The 14,783-nt window shown below is 37.7% G+C and overlaps 1 protein-coding gene across 2 annotated transcripts; it reads left to right on the top strand.

Moving 5' to 3' along the window:
• Positions 1 to 823: 823 nt before the first annotated feature.
• LOC117446788 (CMRF35-like molecule 8) lies at positions 824 to 6,053 on the top strand. 2 transcript variants are annotated; one of them, XM_034083210.1, is made up of 8 exons: positions 824 to 898; positions 2,082 to 2,369; positions 2,576 to 2,902; positions 2,989 to 3,297; positions 3,900 to 3,962; positions 4,067 to 4,150; positions 4,476 to 4,525; positions 5,105 to 6,053. In XM_034083210.1, the coding sequence occupies exons 1-8, from the start codon at positions 862 to 864 to the stop codon at positions 5,402 to 5,404; spliced, it is 1,458 nt and encodes a 485-aa protein (XP_033939101.1). In that variant the 5' UTR covers positions 824 to 861; the 3' UTR covers positions 5,405 to 6,053. The 2 variants fall into 2 exon arrangements, with proteins under 2 accessions (XP_033939101.1, XP_033939102.1); XM_034083211.1 differs by lacking the exon at positions 824 to 898 and having other exon boundaries at positions 2,239 to 2,322.
• The last annotated feature ends 8,730 nt before the right edge of the window (positions 6,054 to 14,783 follow it).

Below are 14,783 nucleotides of genomic sequence, written 5' to 3'. Positions count from 1 at the left end.
TTTAAAACGAGGTCCCCTAGGGGTAAATCAGGGGACTGCAGGGGGTACGTAGAAAGATTAAGGATTGCAATACATTTCCACAAAAAAACATTTTAAATACATTTTCCAATTTTTTTTGTTGGTTTTCTCTGGATTGTAGGAAACCATTATTTGATCTTTCTGTCTGTAAATACAAACTGAAAGATTGACAACAAAGTTCACTTTGACTTGACTTTTGATAAGCCTGGTGTCCTGCCTCCAGTACTATCAAAGCAGTGGTTCCCAAACTTTTTTTCTCCTGTACCCATGGAGTTGGTTCTACAGTATAAGAACAGTATAAGAACACGTCTGTGATGATTCGACTAAATGTTTTCATGTGTTAAACCCTTTTAAAATGTATTTAACACAACTGCCCCTTAGATGAACATCACTTGTATAACTCACCCTTACTGTAATACAAATGCATTTAAACTTCACATTTAAACTTATGGTGAGTAAAAAATAATAATATCTAGACTCACTTCTAGCAGTTTCAACATATTTTGTTAAGAGCTTTTAGTGAGACACTTGAGCTTGCTTGTCTTTCAGCTTTGAACAACCATTACCAATAAATGAATATACAGTAAACTATGTTCAACACTAGATAAGGATGAAAGTATTGCTAGGATTTTTTATTTTACAATTACAATAGAATTTACAATAACAGAGAAAACCGAAGAAAAAAAAGAGGAAGCCGATAAAAAGGGGGTAGGTAATGTTTCCTAACATCTCTTCACAGGAAACACAGCTGTGCTGAATGTGAGCCCACTGATAAAAGAGGAACTGGATCAGTGGTGCAGAACATTTTTCGCACTGAGGATTTCAGCATCCAAGACTATCACAATGAGGAGCTTTCTGCTCTTCCTCTCGCTCTTTACAGGTAAAATATGAATTCTGTCTGATATCAGAGACTTGATAAGAAATTAACCACTTTCCATACGTCTTGTGGTGTAGTTACTCCGTCTGTATTTCTATATGTTAACACATGTCACTCTAGGCTACTGCAGCAAACTAATACTGATACCAGTTTTCTGCTCCTCATTATGATTATTTCATTTAACAAATCAGTGCCCAATAACTTATCATTAAAGGTTTCTATGTATTTCATGTAAATACGCTGCTATAAGAGCAGATTTTGTGACAGCTTGTTTGTAAAATAACACAAAAATCACTTTTGTCGGATGATATTTATGTGTAACTTAGAATGTTGACTAAATAAATATGTTAACATGGGTTTCTTTATTTGAAGAAGTATTCATACTTATTTATTGAGGTGCTATATATTTAAAATGTGGAAATCAAAGGCAGAAGTGAAAGGCACTTAGGCTTTTTTTGGCCATTGTAAATTCAGAAAAAAATAGAGTTAGGGTTTAAAGAAATTACCAAACAGGTGCTAGTGATAACAAGTCAAGCCGTCTTAACTCTGGCAGCAGTTAACAGGGAATTATCTGTGCTGTATATAAATGCTACAGCCTATAGTAAGTGACAATACATTTGTAGGTGCTTGTGTTGATGTAAAGGTATTTGCTAATGTATGTGAATATGACGGTATAAGACTTGTGTTTTTAAATGTTGGATATCACTCTGTCCAAATATATGCACCAACCACAGCCTGTATGACCAGCTACAGATAATTATGTGAAATGTACAGATGTCACGGACCACATAAAATAACAAAACATCTCAAAAGTTTTGATTAAATTGAATTTAATCCAGCCCTTAAACAACAGAAACAGTTTTAATCTCTACTTACTTTGTATTGGTTATTTTGGAGAAGATAACAATTACCTATTATCAAATGTATAAATGGCAAATTTTCTGAAATTCTCGGCAAATTGTTGCTTATTAAACATCCCTTAGAAACAGAGTCAAGTCTTTCTCTTTGGCTCTGTTTGTGGTCTCCACCATCTCGACAGGGAAGTATATATTAGCTTTTATCCGTCCCACAGAAGGGAAATATTCAAAAGCAGTTTAAAGCTTTAACACAAAATGATGTACTTATTGATCCCGAAAGTGTGTCGTGAGAATCTGACATATTTTAACTTTTCTCTCTCTCTCTACAGGCTGTGAGGCCTCACCTGAGTTGAAGGGATGCGACGGTGGATGGGTTAATTTTACCTGGAAATACACTGAAACAAATGGAAAATATATTGATGTATTTCAAAGCAAACGTTTTATCATTAAAAGCACTCAGAAAGACACGTGGGAAAACAAAGAGAGACTTTCCGTGTACCATGATGCAAAAAATAAAAGTCTCAGATTGGGCATCAAACAGCTTCAACGTTCAGACGCAGGGGAATACAGGTGGGAATCAAAACCTAACCAAAATTCAGAAGTGAAATTGAAAGTTGGTAAGAAATGCTGCATCTTGTTTTATTAATGTATCGTGTCCTCTGTTACTGTGTTAAATACTAACCAAACCTTCAAAGAACTAAAGTATCATGCATGTAAACGTAACATTCCTCATTCAGTCATCTATTTTTAGTCGTCAGCTACAGAGCAATTTGCTATAAAGCCGACATATCACACAGATTTGAGTTGTGCTTCCATTTTTTAGTTGCAGATGAAGGGGGCTGCAAGAAACCATTTAATCAAACTGCGTACAGAACAGCTAAAACCTCCATCACGTGTGACGAAGGAAACAAAGAGGACTCCAGATTCAAGTTTTTCTGCAAAGAGAGGGGTCCAATCTGTGAAGATATTTTATCAACTAAATCTGCTCTGAGGTCAAACGGGATCTTCACTCTCACAGAAACAGAGAGTGGCTTCACTGTGTCCATCAGTAATGTGTCCACACAGCACGCTGGAGTCTACTGGTGTGGAGTGGAATCAACTGAAGGAAGTTACAGAGCTGCTCTCAGGAAAATACAACTGGAGGTTAGAGGTGAGAAACTGAATATCTGAGATTAATGATAAAGGTTTCTCTGATTATGCTGTTAAATACAGTCCGTGCTGTCTGTCTGTTTCCAGCTGCTATTAAAAACTTCACCAGGTCTCCAACTATTGGACAGAATATGACATACTGGTGTCAATATCCAGAGGGTGCTCCAGTAAAGAAGTTCATCTGTAAGGGAGAAGATCCATCTAAATGTGAACATGTAGTCAGCACTGCCCAGAACACTGAGAGGTTTTCCATGATTGATGAAACAGAGAAGAGAAACCTCACCATAACAGTGAGAGGCGTAACAAAGGAAGACAGCGGGACATACTGGTGTGGAGCAGAAAGCAAGACTGAAACACAAAGCAACTCCTTCTTCAACAGATTTCTGATGTCTGTTGGTGAGTTGTGTTATTTTATGTTGTTGATGTTATTTGCTCTGATTCAGATTGTAGGAGAGTCAAGCATTGATGGCTAGCATGAAAACAAAGCTACAATTTTCTTGATCACCGCTGAACATGTTTTTCTTTCTTTCTCAAGTTATTTGAATAATGTGCTTTTGATCTGTCAAGTTTCACGGGGGGGGAAACGACAAGTAGAGGAAGAAATCAAAACTGTTTAAGGTTATGTAAAAGCAGTAATGTTCCTTTATTCATCGTAACAATATAATTTATTTTTTAAATTTTGGATTGTTAAAATTTGAAATCAAAGCTTCATTGATAAAAAAAACAACCCAAAAATATTTTTAACCAAAGATTGTTGTATTTATTTTACTGACAACTTAACAAATTAAGAGTTGAACAGGCTGTAATTGCTCCACATCCTTTGGACTCTATCATAAAATCAAACAAAGGCAAGAAATCAGGTGACAGATCAGCACTGTGTTAAAAGCTCTGGCAAAAATCAGTGTTGGATTAAGAATTCACAATTGAAATATCTGAGAGCGTTATGTTTTTCTTCATTTGTAAGCTTTCATGTGTAACTTCAATGCACTTTTTTTCAGTGCAACCACCGACACCCACATTTCCTGTTTCTTCAACGACTACTGCATTTGCTGAGAGTCGTGGTAAGAGAGCCCTTTTGACATCTTAAGCCTTCTGCAGCGGGAAACTGTTTCTACATTTTTTATCTGTGAAATTCCTGCTTGATATTTGCTTTGCGTGTTTGCAGATGGCCCTCATGTCGTCATTACTGTGATCATCTGTGTAGCCGCGCTGCTGCTGTTTATGCTCATGCTGATCCTGATCTACACACGTAAGCGTTTTTAAACATTCAAAAAATGTCTCACACGGTACATCACGACATCTGCATCCTGTACGCAGGGGATGACTAAGAGAGCAAAAGGAGATAACAGTGCACTTTGGAGGTTGATTTCCATTCTAGATTTCATATTTGCTCATTTCTGGTGATAGACAATCCCACTCCAGATCCTAAAATACAAAATCATCAGCAAGTGTCAATTCGTAACTGAATAGGGCTTCAGAGGTGTGTTGTAAATTAGGAAGATAAAGAGTCAACTGTAGTTCAACTATCAAAATATTTGATCATTTTTCTTGTTGTTAACTTTGTTTTCTGCTAGGCTTCTCAAAAAATAAAAGAGATGAAGCAGCAGCGCATCACGACAGAGAGGTAAGTGTATACATGTACATACTGTGCTTTGGGGCGGCGGTGGTTCAGTTTGTAGGGGCTTGGACGTTGGACCGAGTTCACCTCCTGGGCCACTGTGAAGTGCCCCTTGAGCAAGGCACCGGACCCCTAATTACTCCCTGGCCCCGTTTCTAGAGGCTTTCTGAAGATAATCATTATTTCAAATATGCCAAAAATAATTCTAATTAATTAATTTTGTTTTCACGTTTTTAGTTCAAGAGATATGCTTTGATCATTTGTTTTGAGATTAAAGTCAGAATTCTGGCTTTTTTCAAATCAGAAAACTGACTTTAATCTCAGAACAGAACAAAAAAATCACTTTCAAATATGTGTTTACATGTGGCCCTTATCCTCTTCCGTAGATATGCAGATGGAAATGTAAGATTTAAAGTTACTCTGTGATAGTTAATTAAATCATTGGATGCACAGAGACAATCACAAAACTAATGTTTTCATTAAAGAAACTCTAATTAATTTATGTCTACAACGTTAAGCACACTTTGAATGTTTAGTGTTTATTGTTGTATTGAATCAACTTTATTTTTCATTCTTCCCTGGAAGGATTATATCTACGAGGAGATACAGGAGTGCCCCCTGAAGCCAGACTCAGGAAATGCTATAAACAAGATTAATTCCACAGCCAACTTTCCCACAAACCCCTCTGCCTCGCTGCATTATTCTACCATCAACTTTAGAAACGGCTCTGGTGAAGCTGCTGAGGTACTGATGACCAATCCCAGCTCCTCTGAATGTGATTATTCTGCTGTGAAGGACGGAGAGATACCAACCTGCTCTAATGTGAACCAGCCCTCTCCAGCGGACCCTCTGTACTCTACCGTCAACAAGACACAGCAGCAATGAGGAAAGATCAGGCAGGGAATTATAATATCTACTAAATGTTTGACCATCAGCTCATTCATTTTTGATGTTATTTACAGTGAGATCCAGATCAGACTTTAGGAATTACACACAGATATTAGGATGTTGGGACCTGAATCCTGATATTCACTCAATCATCCACTTTGTTTATTGTTGGAAATCGTGAAGAAAGGACTGGAAAATTATTTGAAAGACATTTTGTTTTTCTTTTGCAAGCAGATACATCATTAGGCAACTTATATTTCATGTCAGACGTATTGATATTGTGTCAGAACAGCAGGTTTAATTGTTACAGTAGGGGAGACTGAAAGTGTTATATCTCAAATGCACAAAAGAGAACTAACTTGTGAAAGTACCAGCTGCCACTTTTGTTCAACCAAACGTTATCCAACGACAAAAGCCTTAAGCTGCATTCACATGATACACCATTTGCTCCTTGCTGAACACGAGGTTGGATGCAGAGCCTTGTGGTGAAAACAGCTGGATACGTTTTTTTTCTATAGCTTATTTCCCCACTTAGCATAAGCAATCATTTTAACTTTGATCAGTGACAACTTTTAACTCTTTCCATAGAGACACAGCGACAACTTGATTTTATATTGATAATAAAAAAGGTATACCTTTGAATCGAGTGAGCTTAATGATCCTTTAATTGATATTGCACAGTGTTTCCCCTACAGTATATACAAATAGCGGTGGCGCAGCGCCGCAGTTGAATTTTTTATTTAGTATAAAGGTGTATTTTTGCTAAATCTTGAGACATTGCCACTGTATGTACTGGCAGGGCCCATTTTTGGCATAGGCGGTCGCCTAGGGCGCCAGATCTGGGGGGCGCTGCGCTGGTATCTCTGGGAGGGGAAAAAACATTTTTGACCGTTGCCGCTCATCCTAATTTTTGGCCTTGATGTAACAACATTCATAATTAAGTAAATGTAACACCCTTTTCACCCTGGTTACACTTTTCATTTGCCCTGTACGATGGGCGCTGTAAGTGATGAAAGTGGGGGATGTTGGCTTATCAGGCGCCCGCAGCTCACAGCCAAAGTGCGAGCGAGCAAGGGAGAGAGCGAGAGAGAGGGGGGAACCGGTACCGGCGCTGTTGTTATTAGCATCTGGTGCTAGCTGCGCTAACGGATATAAGAAGTAGATGTTTCTATAACCAGGGTGGAGGAGAGCTCTCCTGTCAGACTGAGGCTCAGTGAGGTAAAGGACTCTGAGTGTTTAGATAGTTAATTTTAGTCTAAGTTATCTCAGTGGGTCTCAAACAAATATGTGTTTACAAATGATGTAAACACATATTTCCAAGGCACTCCTTTATAATTATTAGGATAAATAAAAACAGGTTTGAAATCATTCCAATGTATACTATCGGACAGTAAACCAAAAATATCGTTTAAAGTTGGAGATACAAAAATATGCATAAATAAATCAATGTTAACTAGGTAAAATAAGATATAAATGAACAACAAAAATAAAATAAGTTACATTTATTTGTTATTGGCTATGGTAGGTTATTGGTTATGTTCACATACTTATTTGATTATTAAAATGTAAACCGATCTTTTTCATATGGGTGTTTTAGAGTTGTACCTCCTAGATCAGGTCTCTAGTAATGGTCTGCTCAAAGTGCACCAGATTGAAGCATTTGACTTGTGTTCAAGAAAATCTTGAACCCCTAGAGGATGTGACGTTCTCCCCCCAATTAAAACATGTTCATACAATACTGAATATATTTGAAGCCATTTTGATGTATATTACCTATGTCCAGAGTTGGGTGTAACGCATTACAAAGTAACGCGTTACTGTAATAATATTACTTTGTCGGTAACGGAGTAGTGTAACGCGTTACTTTTATAATTCAGTAATCACACTACAGTTACTAACATCGCCCCGACACGCGTTACTTCGTTACTTTCTAAAATCAGTCATAATCAAACCTCAACAAACACCTGCAAAGAACACATGCTAAGGTGAAGCTAACGCACATAGCTGTTGTTTATTTATATCACACGTAGTCTGTTCTTCTTCTCTGTTTTCCGGTTGTTGCCTGTTTTGAATGACGAATACACACTACCGCCGCCTGCTGGTAAGGAGAGTTATTGCCAATCACGCATGCGCAGTTCGTACGTGCTCGGCTGAAGTCTTTGCGGTGTGCTCCAGTCTGGCTCCAGTGCAACACATGGCCAACACGCAGGAGAACACGCCGACGCAACAGCGTGAGCAGAGATAGACTGCGAAAAATATACAGATAGCAGGAGACCGAGGACAGCCACGGTCAGATAGCAGGAGACAGAGGACAGCCATGGTCAGATAGCAGGAGACAGAGGACAGCCACGGTCAGATAGCAGGAGACAGAGGACAGCCACGGTCAGATAGGAAAACATTCAGGATCTGGATCAGTCTTATGCGACAATGGAAACTGAACTAAAGAGAACATTTGAAACTTTAGCAGTCTGCGTGATCTGCCTGCAGGGAGGGGCGGGCTGCGAGTAAAGTAACGAGTAAAGTAACGAATTACTTTATGTAGAGAGTAACGAAGTAGTGTAATATATTACTTTTTTTTAAAAGTAATATGTAATATGTAATATATTACTTTTTTTTAGTAACGACCCCATCTCTGCCTATGTCAATACGTTTCTGTTTTTGTAGTGTATTTGTCTTTTGTAGAGATTTTTCATTTATTCTTTATATATAAAATCTCGCCTAAAATCTCGTCTAGGACAGCAAATTGGCAAGAACCGGCCCTGGTACTAGGCCTCAAGAGCCTTTCTTGTGCTGGCACACACATAGAAACAAATTGGCGGGGCGCACTTCCCACGCGCTAAAAAATTCCACGCGCTCACATTATGCTAGGCCCACGTGCCTTACAGATGTAGCACTCCAGATCAGACTTAAAAGGGTGTGTCCCAGTCAAAAGCCCAGCGGATGCCAGGGGCTGGGGGTGTTGCCAAATTGCTAGAGGGCGTTGCCCAATTTCCCCATTTGTTCAATTACAGGATTTAACCATGAGATGGCGCTTCATTCACAAAATACACAATGGGTGTTGTAGAAACATCAATATTTTAGATCAAATAAAGTATATAGTTTGCTTTATGCAGTATATTTCCTGTAATATTGTACAGTAGATTGAAGTAAATCAACTTATACATTAAGATAAGATAAGATGGACCTTTATTAATCCCGTGGGGAAATTCAGTAGTTCAAACAGCAACAGGGTGAGAGTGAAAAACAGGACAGCACAGATTCACACAGATTAATAAAATCAAAAATAAGATGAGCGATAAAAAATAATAATAATAATGAGAAACTATGAAATAAGAAATGAATAAAACTAAAATGTAATTATCATATCATATATTATAATGTATTGTATTATTAAGTAATATCATACATTAACCCCATTATAGCAGATGCCACATTAAATGGATGAACACATGTATGCATCAATAATTACAACAGAGTATTTCTAAATACAAGTTGTAAAAATACTTATATGTATTTAATATTAACCCTTTGGAGTCGACCGTCACGCCGGCGTGATCAGATCACATGACCTGTTCAAGCCGGTGCCGCATAAAAACAACAGTCCGGACAACATTGCCGTGTGTTTCTGTCGAAAGTGCTGGCTTGAAACTACTGTATATCCCAGTCTTTGATTCATGCAAAAAGACCCAGTAAACACGGAGATACGATGATATAAAGTTAATACATTTCAAAAGTATGAAATATGGAAGCACATATTTGAATATCTTCGCCATATTTGATCATTTTACGAAACGGAAAATACTGGAAACTGTAGATCCTGCTCAACAGGATGTATATGTGTATTGGCTCGAAAGTACTGGCTCGAAACTATATGCCAGTCTTTGTTTCATGCAAAAATACCCAATAAACACGGACATACGATGATATAAAGTTAATACAGATATATTTCAGAAGTATGAATAATGGAAGCACATATTTTAATATTTTCGCCGTATTTTATCATTTTACGAAACGGAAAATACTGGAAACTGTAGATTCTGCTCAACAGGATGTATTTACCAGGAAGGGGTGAGGTAATTAGGTAAACGGAGTGATACGAAACGAGACAAAGAGGGACGGCGGGAACCGAAGAGAGACGGCGGGAAATGGAGAGAGACGAAGATATACGAAGACAGGCTGCGGGAGACGAAGAGAGGCTGCGGGAGACTGCGATTGAAGTAAAGTGACAAACAAACATTGAAAATGTAGATATAGTTAGATATATTTAGAGTTTTGAAGACTCAACTATGATGAAGAGAACTCTGAACGTGAGTCAAGCTTTAAGCTTGTTTTTTGACATGGAGGAGGAGGAATCTGTGATGTTGCCCTCTGTGTCGTAGTTGACAGAAACCGCTTTGAAGCGTGGCACAGATAAAGACAGAAAAAAACTTTTTTTTTTTGTACATAATGTGTATATATATATATATTTGTATTATATTTATAATAACACTTTTGCCTTATCAGAATGAAATCCCATGCTACCTCAATCAAACTTTCACATTATCATAGTCACATCCCATGTATATATTTCCAGCTTTTAAATGGTTTCGTTGTGTATGTTTGTGTTGTGAAAAATAAAATCATTTTCAAAATCTGTTTTTACATATATGTTGTGATTTTGGGTCCAAAATGTTCATATAGTAGAAGATCACCTACATCCAAACGAAATAAATATAATTAATTATGATGAATACGTTAAGTCTTGTTCATTGTTTTTCACTTTTATTAAATGTTTGATATTTCTTTCTCTGTGTGCGGGGGATCACAGGAGGGGGGGAGAGCTGTGGAATGTGACTCCACACATTCCGATGGCCAATTAGTTTTAAACAAAGGGTCCCCAACATACATATGAAACATGGGGGGGTTGGGGCTGGAGAACGGTATGGTCCTACCGTTTTCATACTTTATATATCTTAGCATATTCATACACACTGTTCATACTGCTCACAGGCTGATATAGTGTATTCATACCCCTCACTGTTTATTCATCATTCAATTAATTATATATTTTATTCTGTAGATTGTGAACATTACTTTTCACTTTACTGCTTGTTGCTCCTGGTTAGAAGCTAAACTGCATTTCGTTGTCTCAGTATCGGCGGTCACTCCTGATGAACCCACCAGGGCTGTTTCCTCAGAACGAGAGGAAAGTTTTTACCAGGACAGCTTTTTTAAGGGACAGCATCGCCCTGAGATCTATGCTGCTAATATGTTCATGGCCATAACGCCATTTGTAACATAGACTATGGGAGAATGGTGAAAATAACCAACTGGACTGGGACCAATGGGAAAATGCCTCTTCCCCTCAATGTGAAGCAACAGATTGAGTCTTATGTTTCCAATCGGTTCCCAAATCTGAACATTGACCAGTGGCATAAGATCAGGAGCCGGGTAAACGAGAGACTGAGGAGCCCCAGAAAAAACAGATCCCGAAATCGCTCGTCCTGGTTTCCGCAGCAGATAGGCCTAGCATGTGTCTGTTACTGTATGTCAGTTATTTTAAATAAAATGGTGAAAACTGAACTTGAAAATGTTTTCCTCTTTTTATTTTCGGGATGGGGAGACGTGTGTGATTAAAAATTCATTCGCAGAAATGTAAAGTGATCTAACTAAGTTCTATTCATATTCTTGACGGGAAGAGCCGTGTAAATGGGTGGCCATATGCATTTGAAAAGCAATATAAATCACACAGTTATTATGCAATAGGCTATAAAAGCACCACCGATTACCTTTCTCCAATTCAAACTCTTGACGGGAAAAAAAGGAAGGTGTAAATGGTTGGGCTATACTGTACTGTATACATACAAAGGCCATTCAATAGACGTTCAATATATAGTATTCGTTTATTAGAGTCGGCTTGACTCGGTTTGCATTCATAAAGAATGCACACATGTGTTTAATCGTTAATGTCATAGTATTCGTTTATTAGTCCCCGAGGGGAAATGGGTAGCAGAACATCACAGAGGCATTTAAAAAGTGAAGAACATTCAAGTTAAACAATACTAAGTAAACAATTAACACAGTAAATTATGTGGATTAAATCACATTTATTTCGTTAAAAATAAACGAAATGACTCGGTTTGCATTCATAAAGAATGCACAAACGTGTTTAATCGTTCATGTCAGATATGTAGGCCTACTAAGTAAATAGCCTACATTAGTTCCTGCTCAAGATTAGATTCAACTTTATTGTTATTGCACAGATTACAGGTACTGAGACAACGAAATGCAGTTTAGCTTCTAACCAGGTGCAACAAGCAGTAAAGTGAAAAGTAATGTTCACAATCTACAGAATAAAATATATAATGAATTGAATGATGAATAAACAGTGAGGGGGTATGAATACACTAGATATCAGCCTGTGAGCAGTATGAACAGTGTGTTAATCGTTAATGTCAGATATGTACTAAGTAAATAGCCTACATTAATTTCATGATGGATTAAACCACATTTATTTCGTTAAAAATAAACAAAATGATTAAATGTAGGGTGAATTGCCCTAATGTGGAACATTTTTGCATTTCAGACTTCGGGAATATATTGCGACATGAAGCCGATACAATAAATCAAAATCCAGTAACATTCTGAAATCCCCAGGATGTGTCCTAATCAAACCAAAAGAGAACATGCAGATATTAAACTCATACAAGAAATGGTAGACATATTAGTACTCTTAGTGCCAAGTTGTCTCAGACAATCTGTTTTCCTAATGTGGGACAGTTCTGTGCAAAATGTGGGACACTGAAAAGTCTATATTAAAAAAGCCTCAGTCACCTTCATTCATGTAATAAAAATATCTCAGGCCAGTAACACTCAAAGCTACAGTAAATGTGCAATACCATGCTATGTTACTATTTATAATGTTATTGTTGTTACAACAGAAGATGTTTTATTTAAATTGAAGTTAAATGCATCAATCTGGTGCACTGAGGGCAAAATTAGTAGATTTGTGGATACGGCTCTCAACACTCATATGAAACAGAACTGTTCTTACAATGTGTGTTGGAAGGTATTAAATTACTATGCATATGTTATTGTGTAAACACACAGCTGATCACCTGAGAGCTGCCATTTCATTCAGAGCGTTTAAAAAAAACGACGGTCTGATTTCAACAACAACTCAATGTGTGATTATTATAGCAGTAATATTAGACACTAATAATACAGTAAACTATGAACACTGTACATATTATTGTTTGCCCGTGGGATTAGGATGATCGGTAGAGAGCCGCTGCGTCGGATGTGATATAAAAAACAAAGCGATTATTGTCGTTGTTGTAAACTCACGTGGATTAAATGTAGTGCATTAATTTCAACTCGCGAAATATGATACATTAAAATGATCGCGAGGAGCACGATCGAACATCGTTTGTTTTGACCCTGGATGCATTTCCTGATCTAAAAAACATAGTGATGGTTTTTTACTTACGCGGCGTAAATTACGCCAACGTGAATTAAACATTATTTGTTAAATAAAAACATGGTGATGTTTAGTAAATGATTACATGTCTCTTACTTAGCACAGAATGTGATCCTATCCGTGACATATATGGATCTTAACAAATATCCGCTATATCAGATCCCTGTAGATCAGCTGTTTATTTCACATGAGTTCCAGTGTGGCAGCTTTCTTCACGGCTCCCCCTGGTGGATCCATGATCCATTGCTGCTGGTTTCATTATAATTAAATGCATTTATCAAGGGGGCGTTTCAAGTCCTGCGGGGGGGTTTTCCTTTTCAGCAGGGGCCCACCCCGTGCCGATCACGGGACCCGCCCGGGTAGGCGTCTGAAACGAAGCGCTACATCTGTAGCACACCGCTGCTATGAATCCATCCTAGGGGAAACACTGTTTGCAGATGTGTATATGGCACCGAACAATAGTGCTTTACTCAGAGAAGCAAAATGAATGAATAGAACACCAAAATTAAAAACACCAACAGAGAAAAATGTAACAATATTTCAGAAAAATGCAAAGAAAGCTTGGCTCCTTTGAGATTTTATAGGGGCTTTTCCAAAGTCAAAGAACTCCTCTAGTAAAAGTAAAGGGACATTTTTTTCTCATTAGAACCTCAGGTTTGACATCATGTACGTTTTTCTGTTTGGATGTTTTTTGGGAAAGAAGTTTGATTTAAATAAACATTCCTGATATCACATTCATTCTTCTTCAAAACAACAAAGGGAAGAACATTTCTCCTACACTCATCTAGCTTTCACAAACATTTCTAACTCTATAGGGCTCAAACCTCATTATCTAGAACACTTCCCTAAACAACCATAACCAATATTAAAATAACACAGGGAACTACTTAGTGACATTGTTTAACTTACATTTGCATTGTGATAAACAGTAATGCTCGGATGTTGCTTAAATTGCTTTGAAAAAGTGCAATTTTGAACCAAGTTAATTTTGATCGTGAAGTCCTGGGCTAGTGGTACATTAATTAACAGTTAGGAACAACAATCTGTTTGAGCACAAGCTATGGGGCTGATAGTTAACTTTGTTTTCTGCTAGGTTAATCAAAAATAAAAGAGATGAAGCAGCAGCGCATCACGACGAGATGTAAGTGTATACATGTACATACTGTGCTTTGGGGCGGGTGGTTCAGTTTGTAGGCTTGGACGTTGGACCGAGTTCACGCCTGGGCCACTGTGAAGTGCCCCTTGAGCAAGGCACCGGACCCTAATTACTCCCTGGCCCCGTTTCTAGAGGCTTTCTGAAGATAATCATTATTTCAAATATGCCAAAAATAATTCTAATTAATTAATTTTGTTTTCACCGTTTTAGTTCAAGAGATATGCCTTTGATCATTAGTTTTGAGATTAAAAGTCAGAATTCTGGCTTTTTCAATATCAGAAAACTGACTTTAATCTACAGAACAGAACAAAAAATCACTTTCAAATATGTGTTTACATGTGGCCCTTATCCTCTTCAGTCAGATATGCAGATTGGAAATGTATAGATTTAAAGTTACTCTGTGATAGTTAATTAAAATCAGTGGATGCACAGAGACAATCACAAAACTAATGTTTTCATTAAGAAACTCTAATTAATTTATGTCTACAACGTTAAGCACACTTTGAATGTTTAGTGTTTATTGTTGTATTGAATCAACTTTATTTTTCATTCCTTCCCTGGAAGGATTATATCTACGAGGAGATACAGGAGTGCCCCCTGAAGCCAGACTCAGGAAAATGCTATAACAAGATTAATTCCACAGCCAACTTTCCCACAAACCCCTCTGCCTCGCTGCATTATTCTACCATCAACCTTTAGAAACCGGCTCTGGTGAAGCGCTGAGGTTACTGATGACCAATCCCAGCTCCTCTGAATGTGAT

The sequence above is a fragment of the Pseudochaenichthys georgianus genome, chromosome 5, assembly GCF_902827115.2.
Source record: "Pseudochaenichthys georgianus chromosome 5, fPseGeo1.2, whole genome shotgun sequence".
Taxonomy (NCBI): domain Eukaryota; kingdom Metazoa; phylum Chordata; class Actinopteri; order Perciformes; family Channichthyidae; genus Pseudochaenichthys; species Pseudochaenichthys georgianus.
The sequence above is the reverse complement of the archived record's forward strand: the minus strand, read 5'-3'. Positions and strand labels throughout refer to the sequence as shown.